The 12548-nt window shown below is 29.3% G+C and overlaps 1 protein-coding gene across 1 annotated transcript in view; it reads right to left on the reverse strand.

Moving 5' to 3' along the window:
- pde1cb (phosphodiesterase 1C, calmodulin-dependent b) overlaps positions 1–12341 on the reverse strand; it is a 74096-nt gene extending 61755 nt beyond the window's left edge. Inside the window, 2 exon segments of the mRNA XM_073848362.1 lie at positions 3783–3809; positions 12088–12341. Coding sequence (XP_073704463.1) covers positions 3783–3809; positions 12088–12188 — 128 coding nt within the window. The 5' untranslated portion in view covers positions 12189–12341.
- Positions 12342–12548: the final 207 nt, after the last annotated feature.

Here is a 12548-nt window from a genome sequence, read left to right on the forward strand (position 1 = left end):
TCTGCACTTACATCTCGCAATTCTGCATTTACATCTCGCAATTCTGCATTTATGTCTGGCAATTTTGCATTTATATCTCGCAATTCTGCATTTATATCTCGCAATTCTGCATTTATATCTCGCAATTCTGCATTTATGTCTGGCAATTTTGCATTTATATCTCGCAATTCTGCACTTACATCTCGCAATTCTGCATTTACATCTCGCAATTCTGCATTTACATCTCGCAATTCTGCACTTACATCTCGCAATTCTGCATTTATATCTCGCAATTCTGCATTTACATCTCGCAATTCTGCATTTACATCTCGCAATTCTGCACTTACATCTCGCAATTCTGCATTTACATCTCGCAATTCTGCATTTACATCTCGCAATTCTGCACTTACATCTCGCAATTCTGCATTTATATCTCGCAATTCTGCATTTACATCTCGCAATTCTGCACTTACATCTCGCAATTCTGCATTTATATCTCGCAATTCTGCATTTATGTCTTGCAATTTTGCATTTACATCTCGCAATTCTGCACTTACATCTCGCAATTCTGCATTTACATCTCGCAATTCTGCATTTACATCTCGCAATTCTGCATTTATATCTCGCAATTCTGCATTTATGTCTTGCAATTTTGCATTTACATCTCGCAATTCTGCACTTACATCTCGCAATTCTGCACTTACATCTCGCAATTCTGCACTTACATCTCGCAATTCTGCATTTACATCTCGCAATTCTGCACTTACATCTCGCAATTCTGCATTTACATCTCGCAATTCTGCATTTACATCTCGCAATTCTGCATTTACATCTCGCAATTCTGCATTTACATCTCGCAATTCTGCACTTACATCTCGCAATTCTGCACTTACATCTCGCAATTCTGCATTTACATCTCGCAATTCTGCATTTACATCTCGCAATTCTGCATTTACATCTCGCAATTCTGCATTTACATCTCGCAATTCTGCATTTACATCTCGCAATTCTGCACTTACATCTCGCAATTCTGCACTTACATCTCGCAATTCTGCACTTACATCTCGCAATTCTGCACTTACATCTCGCAATTCTGCACTTACATCTCGCAATTCTGCACTTACATCTCGCAATTCTGCATTTACATCTCGCAATTCTGCATTTACATCTCGCAATTCTGCATTTACATCTCGCAATTCTGCACTTACATCTCGCAATTCTGCACTTACATCTCGCAATTCTGCATTTACATCTCGCAATTCTGCATTTACATCTCGCAATTCTGCATTTACATCTCGCAATTCTGCATTTATATCTTGCAATTTTGCATTTATATCTTCCAAAGTCTGAGTTTGTATCTAAAAACTCTGCATTTATGTCTTGCGATTCGAGATTTGGAAGTCATAATTCTACATTTATATCTCACAATTCTACATTTAATTCACAAATTCAGCATTTATATCTTGCAATTCTGCATTTATATCTCACAATTCTGCCTTTCTATCTCACAAATCTGAGTTTATATCCAAAAATACTGCATTTACATCTCGCAATTCTGCATTTACATCTGGCAATTCTGCATTTATATCTCGCAATTCTGCATTTAAATCTCGCAATTCTGCATTTATATCTTGCAATTTTGCATTTATATCTTCCAAAGTCTGAGTTTGTATCTAACAACTCTGTATTTATGTCTTGCGATTCGAGATTTGGAAGTCATAATTCTACATTTATATCTCACAATTCCACATTTAATTCACAAATTCAGCATTTATATCTTGCAATTCTGCATTTATATCTCACAATTCTGAGTTTATATCCAAAAATACTGCATTTACATCTCACAATTCTGCATTTATATCTTGAAATACTGTTTATATCTTGCAATTCTGCATTTCTATCTCACAAATCTGAGTTTATATCCAAAATTACTGCATTTATATTCCACAATTCTGCATTCATATCTTACAATTCTGCATTTATATCTTGAAATACTGTTTATATCTTGCAATTCTGTTTATATCTTGCAGTTCTGCATTTATATCTCACAATTCTGCATTTATATCTCAAAAATCTGAGTTTATATTCCACAATTCTGCATTCATATCTTACATTTCTGCATTAAAAATCTCACAATTGTGCATTTATTTCTTGAAATTCTGTTTATATATTGCAATTCTGTATTTATATCTCACAATTCTGCATTTCTATATCACAAACCTGAGTTTAAAACTTAAAATATTGCATTTATATCTTAGAATTCTGCATTTATATCTTGCAATTCTACATTGAATTCACAAATTTTGAATTTATATCTTGCAATTCTGCATTTATATCTTTCAATTACGCATTTATATCAATTATGCATTTATATCTTACAATTCTCCATGTAAATCTCACAAATCTGCATTAATATGTTGTGTATTTATATCACAAATTTGATGTTAGAACCTATGATTCTGCATTTATATTGCACAAAATTACGTATTTATATCTTGTAATTCTGCATTCATATCTCTCTAATCTTGAGTTTATATCCCCCAATTCTGCATTCATAACTCACAAATCTGAGTTTATTCTGCATTTATATCTGCCAATTCTACATTTACATCTTTCACAATTCTGCATTTGAGTTTTTCCCATAATTCTGCACTTATATCTGACAATTCTGCATTTATCTCTCAAATTTGAATTTCTATCTCACATGTTGTATATTTATATCTGAAAATTCTGTGCATATATTGCAATTCTGCATGTACATCTCACAATTCTGACTGATGTTCTCAGAATTATGAGGGAAAATATCAGAATTGTGAGATACAATTGTACTTTTTCACATTTTTAAGTTTATGTGAATACATTTTATATGAATTTATTTTATTAAAAAAGTCCAAACTAAGAGATAATTTGTCCCAAGGACACAAACCTTGACTTTGAGCTTCCATACTTTTGGAAATTTATCAGAATTTAAAAAAAAAAATATTTTATATCAGTTGCTGCTGGAAGGAATCAAATTCAAACCTACTTCATGTCAACAGGAAATCAAAACTGACCCCATTTATTTGTTTCTGGTCACACTGTACACAACTCATTGCATGTTATTCCAAAGAAAAAAAATCTCCATAATTTTGCTGTTTTTTGTAACTAATTTCTAGCTGGTCCAAACTAGTTTATGTGACCTGCCGGTCTACTAACATGGCTTAAATGATGTAGATAAATCTGGTTAGTACTGGCAGACCTCTTTGGAGCCACAACAAATCACTCACTATGTTCCAAAAAACAATAAATAACTGTACTCCATCACAAGCTTACTCCATAATCATGTCCCAGCACTATGACAGAAACTATGACAAATTTCTGATATTAGCTCCTCCTGGAAAACCCAGCTCAAAAACTCAACAGGAAGTCTGTTGTCGGAAGAAACTGACCCCGTTTACTTGTTTCTGGTCATACTGTACTTCAAAAAGGGCCAGTTTTGCAGCAATGCCATAAAAGAACCAATTTGGTTCCCCATTTCTTCTTAGTGCAATAGAACTTTTTCTCCACTTTAAAGAACCTTTTGTGGAATTAAAATTTCCCATGGATGTTAAAGATCTGTCATAAAAAAAATAAAAAATAAAAAAATCCACCTACACCAGTTCAGACCAGCAAATCAACTACCTTCAAGTGGTTTTTAAGAGAACTGTATCTGTGTCTAATGCATACATGAAACACAAAACATTAGAAAAATCATATTTATTGCTGAGAGTGGTTTTCACAGTGGATGATGATGAGTTCAGCACATCTCAGATCTTCTGCCTTACCTCTGCGATTGTTTCTTGTACTTCCTCCTGTAACAAAACAAACAACACATTAAAAACCTGCGTTCATGCACAATTATGCTGGATTTATTTAATAAATAATAAATATACACATCACACACACACACACACACACACACACACACACACACACACACACACACACACACACACACACACACACACACACACACACAGAGTCAATTTAAACCCTGCTGTTTCATGCTGAATACTCAGGAATCAAATGTTTAACAGCGGTCTAATGTATTTATTTTAATTGTAGCATAAAGATTATCATTACTCAATATTCAAGAACATATTGTGTTATTATTTTTACCCATTTCATAAGTTATATTATTTTGTCATTCATTTTTCAGGTTGTTTTTATGGCCCTGCAATTTGCAAAACAGTTTTCGTGCCACTTTAGAAAAAATTACTTAAAGTTCTCCACATGCAAATAAATAAACAAATAAATAAATAAAATAAAAACATTTGGTCAATTTTAAAAACATGAGTCTATACAAATTTTGATTGATTTTTGGAAAAAATTACTTCAAGTTCTCCACATGCAAACTCATGCCTCTTCTAAAAAAAATTAAATAAAATAAAAACATTTGGTCAATTTTTAAAACATGAATCTATACAAATGTTGATCTATTTTTGGAAAAATTTCTCTAAATGCAAACCCATGCCTTTTCTAAAAAAAAAATAATAATAAAAAAAAAAAAAAAAAATTTGGTCAATTTTTAAAACATGAATCGATACAAATTTAAATTTGTTTTTGGGAAAAAATTATTTAAAGTTCTCCACATGCAAACTCGTGCCTTTTCTAAAATAAAAAAAATTAATACAATACAATAAAATAAAATAATAAAAACATTTGGTAAATTTTTAGAACCTGAATCGATAAAAAAAATTTATAAAATAAAATAAAATAAAAATAAACATTTAGTAAATTTTGAAAACATGAATCGATACAAATTTAAATTCATTTTTGGGAAAAAATACTTAAAGTTCTCCACATGCAAACTCATGCCTTTTCAAAATAAAATAAAAAAAATAATAACATTAAATAAAATTAAATAATAAAAACATTTTGGTAAATTTTTAAAACATGAATCGAAAATAAAATAAAATAAAATAAAAATTTGGTCAATTTTTAAAACATGAATCGATACAAATTTAAATTGATTTTTGGAAAAAATTACTCAACGTTCTCCACATGCAAACTCATGCCTTTTCTAAAATTAAAAAAAAAAAATTAAATTAAATAAAATTAAATAATAAAAACAATTTGGTAATTTTTTAGAACATGAATCAATTAAAATAAAATAAAATAAAATAAAATAAAATAAAATAAAATAAAATAAAATAAAATAAAATAAAATAAAATAAAATAAAATAAAATAAAATTGTCAATTTTTAAAACATGAATCGATACAAATTTAAATTGATTTTTAGAAAAAATTACTTAACGTTCTCCACATGCAAACTCATGCCTTTTCTAAAATAAAAAAATAAAATAAATAAAATAAAATAAAATAAAATAATAAAAACATTTGGTAAATTTTTATAACATGAATCGATAAAAAAAAAATTATAAAAGAAAAGAAAATAATATAAACATCTGGTAAATTTTTAGAACATGAACCGGTAAAAAATTATAAAATAAAATAATATAAACATTTGGTAAATTTTTAGAACATGAATCGATAAAAAATTATTAAATAAAATAAAATAATAAAAAAACATTTGGTCAATTTTTAAAACATGAATCGATACAAATTTTGATTGATTTTTTTTTTATTACTTAAAGTTCTCCACATGCAAACTCGTGCCTTTTCTAAAATATTTTTTTTTAAATAAAATAAATAAAAACATTTAGCCAGTTTTTAAAAAATGAATCGACACAAATTTAGTTTCAAAAGGCATTAAGTCGTCTTTTCATACACTGGGTTTAAAGCACTGCTTGTTCTTGGTATGTTTTTACAACGTGTCCCTGACAGCTCATATATGTCTCTCCATAAAACCCATTAAGAACACAAGGACGGTGAAGCAATTAGTCAGTGCGCAGGAAAAATCAGAGCTGCCCAATCATTACTCATTCCTGCCATGAGCCACTATCACTGGTGCCTGAAATTACTCCTTAGAAAAGGAAACTCCTTCCTACTGTCCCCCTTTCCTTTCTAAAGTCATCAAACACAATTATGAGTGCCGCTTCACCCCATTGAAGTGTTGCATAGACACAAGCGCACATGCAAAAGCACGTCCACGTACATGTACGCGCACACACTTACAACAGCTGTGCGTGTTTGAGGCTTTCTGTGAGATTAAATGCTGATGCGGTCAGATTTACCCACTGCGGGGAACCTTTAACATCCACATATACAGCTGCTTCTACATGGCCAAAACACAGCGAAACAGCTTAACTTCCTGTGAACTGGTCTGACGTCCTGTGACGGGCAATAATCCAAACCCAGTGAAGGGACTAACACAATTTTGGCAAAAACAGCACTTGTTTTTGGCCCTCAGTTGGAGAGATCAACAAAGTCCTTAAAGGAACAGATCACCCACAAATATTAAGATGTGCCATTTAATGTGTATGTGCATATCTAGAGTTCACATTGTGATGTCAATGATGCCATTGGCACCACTTTTAGTTTTTATTTTTGTGTGTGTGTGGGTGGGTGTTTTCAGAGCTTTTTACTATTTTCATACAGAAACGAACAGCTTGGATATTCTGCAAAATTCTCAATATTGTCTTTTTATGTTCCACAGACAACATAAAACTACATGGATTTGAGTGTATACCTTAATTTTTAGTGAACTATTCTGAATCTGATGCACATATATAATAATAATAATATGACATACAAAAAAAGGTGAATGCAGGATGATTTTGAAGTTTGAGGAGAAAATGAGATGGGAGTTTTTCGACATACTGTTTTGAAACGGAATACACAGAGTACACACAGAGCTAGACAAGACATTGAGATTAAAAAAATATACAAATTGTAATTTTTTTTTAAACAACAAACGATTGTTTTGCTAGATAAGACCCTTCTCCCTTGTCTGGGATCGTTTAGAGCCCTTTCAAGCTGCATTTAAACTGCATTTTGGAAGTTCACGGACACCATAGAAGTCCACTATATGGAGAGAAATCCTGAAATGTTTTCTGAACTTGTAAATAATAAATTACACTGTTTGCATTAGTAAATTTAATACATAAAATACAGTTTTCCCTTAATAAATGTAACCCTGGACCACAAAACCAGTCATAAGGGTCAATTTTTTTAAATTGAAATTTATACATAAATAAGCTTTAAAAATCTAACTGTTGAGAAAATCGCCTTTAAAATTGTCCAAATGAAGTTCTTAGCATTGCATATTACTAATCAAAAATTAAGTTTTGATATACTTACAGTAGTAGAATTAGATTTTTGGCATAAAAGAAAAATCTATAATTTTAACTCATACAATGTATTTTTGGCTATTGCTACAAATATACCTGTGCTACTTAAGACTGCTTTTGTGGTCCAGGGTCACAAATTATTGGAGGTAATGCCCAAATTTGGAAATGTAAATACATAGGATTTGAGTGTATACCTTAATTTTTAGTGAACTATTCTGACTCTGACGTACATTCAAGTTAAATATGACATTTAACGAGAAAAATAAGGGCGAGGGACTTGATTTTATACATAAAGATTCGATTGAAATAAATAGACATACTGTACTTACAGGAGAAGTTCACTTCCAGAACAAAAATTGTCATCCAAGATGTTTGTGTCTTCCTTTTTTTCAGTCGTAAAGATTTATTTAATTATTTATTTTGAGGAAAACGTTTCAGGATTTCTCTCATATAGTGGACTTCTATGGTGCTCCCGAGTTTGAACTTCCAAAATGCAGTTTAAATGCAGCTTCAAAGGGCTCTAAACGATCCCAGACAAGGAAACGATAGGTTATTTTCTAAAAATAAATTGACAATTTATATACTTTTTAACCTTAAATGCTCATTTTTGTCTAGCTCTGCCTGTACTCTGTGTATTCTGGTTCAAGTTAGGGTATGTCGAAAAACTCCTGTCTCATTTTCTCCTCCATCTTCAAAATCATCCTACATTGCTGTAGTAGTACCAACCCAAAGTGGATGTGCAAAGAAGATCAAACGCCCTTTACAAAAAAAAGGTGAATGCAAGATGATTTTGAAGTTGGAGGAGAAAATGAGATGGGAGTTTTTTGACATACCCTAACTGTCATGAACCGGAATAAACAGAGTACTCACAGAGCTAGACAAGATGAGCATTTGAGGTTAAAAAGTATACAAATCCTAATTTATTTGAGAAAATAATCGATTGTTTTGCTAGATAAGACCCTTCTTCCTTGGCTGGGATCATTTAGAGCCCTTTGAAGCTGCATTTAAACTGCATTTTGCAAGTTCAAACATGCAGGCACCATAGAAGTCCACTATATGAGAGAAATCCTGAAATGTTTTCCTCAAAAAACAAAATTTCTTTACGAGTGAAGAAAGAAAGACATGAACATCTTGGATGACAAGGGAGTGAGTAAATCATCTGTAAATTTTTGTTCTGGAAGTAACCTTCTCCTTTAAGAAATAGGACAGTCTAGACTTTTAAAAAAAAATCCTGATTACTATAATATAAAAACGTAATAATTATATTTATAATTTGCCTTTTTATTTTATTTTTTAATGTATTTATTAATTTATTCATTATATTTAATTTTTTTTGTATTTAATTATTTTTACATTTTCATTTAATATAAATGTATATTATATATTTGAAAAGTATTTGTCCATCCAAATACAGTTTACATTTGCAATTGCATCCATCCAGAACAGTTAAAAGTCCAATTTCACATACAAAAAAAAGATAAACGAAGAAAAAAATTATAATATATAGGAAAAAAATATGTAAGTATTATAGTAGGACTATCAAGACTTTTTGCATAGGGACATCATGACAAATTATTACAAAAAGGTAATAATTATATCTCATTTGTTTGTTTTTATTTATTTTTTAATCATTTAAATGTTTTATATTTAATTATTTTTACATTTAATTAAAATTTATATTTATTATAATTTTTTGTATAAAATTTGTCCATCCAAATCCCGTACGTCTCAAACACCTTTTTTTAATTTTAATTATTTTATTTTTTATATAAATTATTTTTATACTATCATCATGATAGTATATAGTAAATAATAAATAAAAATGTTCACAATAGTAAATTTTTTACATAAAATACATTTTTTCCCTTAATAAATACATTAAACATAAATCAATATGAATTTTGATCGATTTTTGGAAAAAATTACTTAAATTTCTTTTAAATTAAATTAAATTAAATTAAATTAAATTAAATTAAATTAAATTAAATTAAATTAAATTAAATTAAATTAAATTAAATTAAATTAAATTAAAACATTTGGTCGATTTTTAAAACATGAATCGATACAAATTTTGATTGATTTTTGGAAAAAATTACTTAAAATTCTCCACATGCAAACTTGTGCCTTTTCTTAAAAAAATAAATAAATAAAATAATAAAATAAAATAAAATAAAATAAAATAAAATAAAATAAAATAAAATAAAATAAAATAAAATAAAATAAAATAAAATAAAATAAAGTCAATTTTTAAATCATAAATCGGTATAAATTTTGATGGTTTGGAATAAATGTGACCCCGGACCACAAAACCAGTCATAAATACAACAGACACACAAATATTTGAAAACCTGGAATCTGAGTGTGCAAAAAAAATAAAATAAAAAAACAACTCAAAATCGCCTTTAAAATTGTCCAAATGAAGTTCTTAGCAATGCATATTACTAATCCAAAATTACATTTTGATATATTTATGATGAAAATTTACAAAATATCTTCATGGAACATGATCTTTACTTAATATCCTGATGATTTTTGGTATAAAAGAAAAATCGACAATTTTGACTCATACAATGTATTTTTGGCTATTGCTACAAATATAACCAAGCTACCTAAGACTGGTTTTGTGGTCCAGGGTCAGAAATTATTGGAGGTAATGCCCAAATTTGGAAATGTAAATACATAGACCACTGTATGTGCATTTAAAATCAACATAAAACCAATTTTACTACTGTAGTAGGATATATATTTACATTAAATATGATATTTAATGAGAAAAATAGCATGGGAGAGGCCTAATTTTATCCATAATGAACTGATTGTATTATGAAAAGTGTCTCTATATGACAGGTGGTAAAAGAGGAGGAGTTGAAAATTAAGATTTCTTGTATACATCAGCTGAAAAATCTAAGTCATTTCAGAGGAAAAGCAAGTTATTATGTTTAAAATGAATGATTATGAAGACATTTTCTTTTCTGGAATAACATGCACTAATAAATCATTTACAATAAGATGAATTTAAAAAACTGAATAGGGTCAACTTCATTTTATGTTGACTTCAACAGATTCAATGCACACACAAAAACTCTTCAAACTCAGCATTAATGGAGGAAAGTTACTATTCTACTGCCTGAAGGGAGAAAATATGAGAGGAGACAAACAGCCCTCCCCTCATTCATCTCTTTCTTGCTTTCATTCGCTTTTTCTTTCTCCTTCTCTCACTGGTCTTTTCTTCTTCACCCATAGTGAGGAAATTGCATTTCATTCACCGAGTTCTGGGACAATATAGAGACTTTTTCACCAGCTGCCCAATAACAGCCACAGAGAAAAACAGATTGACATCGAAGAAATGAGTTTGTCTACAGATGATGGAGCTGTCTAATATATATTTGAGAACTATTTGAAACATATTAATAAAAAATAAATAAATAGCCAGCTCTCAGGGAGATTTCCTCACCGAATAAAAATCACAATTAAAAAAAAAACTTGCTATTGAAACAATAATAATGTGATCATTTACTGAATATTTTTTGTGAATATTTGTTCTTTGAATTTTGAAATTTAACAATTAGCATTTTTCTTAGAACAGTTTAAGAAAAAAAAAGGATAAAAGAAATTTATTAGTTCATCAAGACTTTTTGCATGGGAACATTTTCATGACAATTAAGAAATTAAAAATAAATCAAAATAGTAAAAATTAAAAAATAATCACTACTACAATCTATATACTACAATCCAAAAAGTAATATATTTAAAATTTTTATTTTCTTATTTATTATTTTTATTGTGTTTTTTAAGTATTTGTCTATCCAAATCAAGTAGGTGTCCAAAAATGCTTTTTTAAATTTAAATGATTTTATTATTAATTATTTTAATTTTTAATTATCATTATTTTAATTGTTCATTATAAATCTGAAATCTGAAATAACACAATATTAAACATAATATAATATAATATAATATAATATAATATAATATAATACATTATATTTTGGGGTGAAAAGTGAATTGGACATGTTTACACAAAAAAATATATATACATTAAAATTAAAAATCACTACAATCCAAAAAGTAATAAATTTAAATTTAATTACATTTTTTATTTTTTAAGTATTTGTCCATCCAAATCCAGTAGGTGCCCAAAAATGCTTTTTAAAATTTTGATTATATTGTCATTATTTTTATTTATTATGAATGTGAAAAAATGGAATGACACTATATAATATAAAAATTGTGATTATATTATCATTAGTCATTATTGGTATTGTTTATTATGAATCTGAATTATGGAATGACACAATATAATACAACTTAAACATATAATATAATATAATATACTATACTATACTATACTATAATATAATATAATATAATATAATATAATATAATATAATATAATATAATATAATATAATATATCATTTAAAGTGAATTGGACATGTTGACACACAAATTAAAAAATAATAATTAAAATAAAAATCCAAAAAAGTACTACATTTTAAATGTTTTATTTATTGTATTATTTCTATTGGGTTTTTTAGGTGTCCAAAAATGCTTTTTAAATTTTTGATTATATTATCATTATTGAATCATTACTTTTATTGTTTTTTATGAACCTGAAATATGGAATGACAAAATGTAATACGATTTAAACATATAATATAATATATAAATATTGAATATCCTGAATATTATCATTTGTTATATTGTTTTTAATTTATGTAGATTTTTAAAAAAATTGTATTGCAGCAGTAATTTCTTATTTTTGTCCTACTTTGGGGTAAAAAGTGAATTGAACATGTTTACATGAGATTCAGGATGCTTGTCAACCTCTGAGATGGAAAAACACTCTCTCACACACACAAAACACAAGAAAACCTGTTGAAAAGCTCATACTCACAGTCCCCGCAGTCGGAGCCAGATTTTCTCGATCTGGTCGGGTTGCAAGTACTTGAGCGACGTGCTTTCAAACTCCTCGATCTCTCTGGTGGGAGACTCCATGATGCCAAGACAGAAAGAAAAAAACTTAATCCCAGAGCCGGAGCGGGAGAGGAGAGACAGATTCCCCTCTTTAGTTGAGCTGTGGTCGGGACGCTGCAGTCGTCATAGCCCTGTTCTGTCCTCCTGCTCCTCCTCTTGTCCCTCGTGCTCCACTCCGGTCTGAGCACAGGAGCGTGTGGCGGTACTGCAGTACGATCTCTCACACTCTCCCTCTCCCTCTCTCACTCACTCTCAGAAATACAGCGCAGCCCAGATTAAGGCAGACTCCTGATTTCATGAGTGTTGGTGGGAGGGGTTGAGCGTGACTGAAGCCTCCAGCGGTGATGCCATGATCAATACTGACAAACTAGGTGTCTTCCC

The sequence above is a fragment of the Garra rufa genome, chromosome 10, assembly GCF_049309525.1.
Source record: "Garra rufa chromosome 10, GarRuf1.0, whole genome shotgun sequence".
Lineage (NCBI taxonomy): Eukaryota > Metazoa > Chordata > Actinopteri > Cypriniformes > Cyprinidae > Garra > Garra rufa.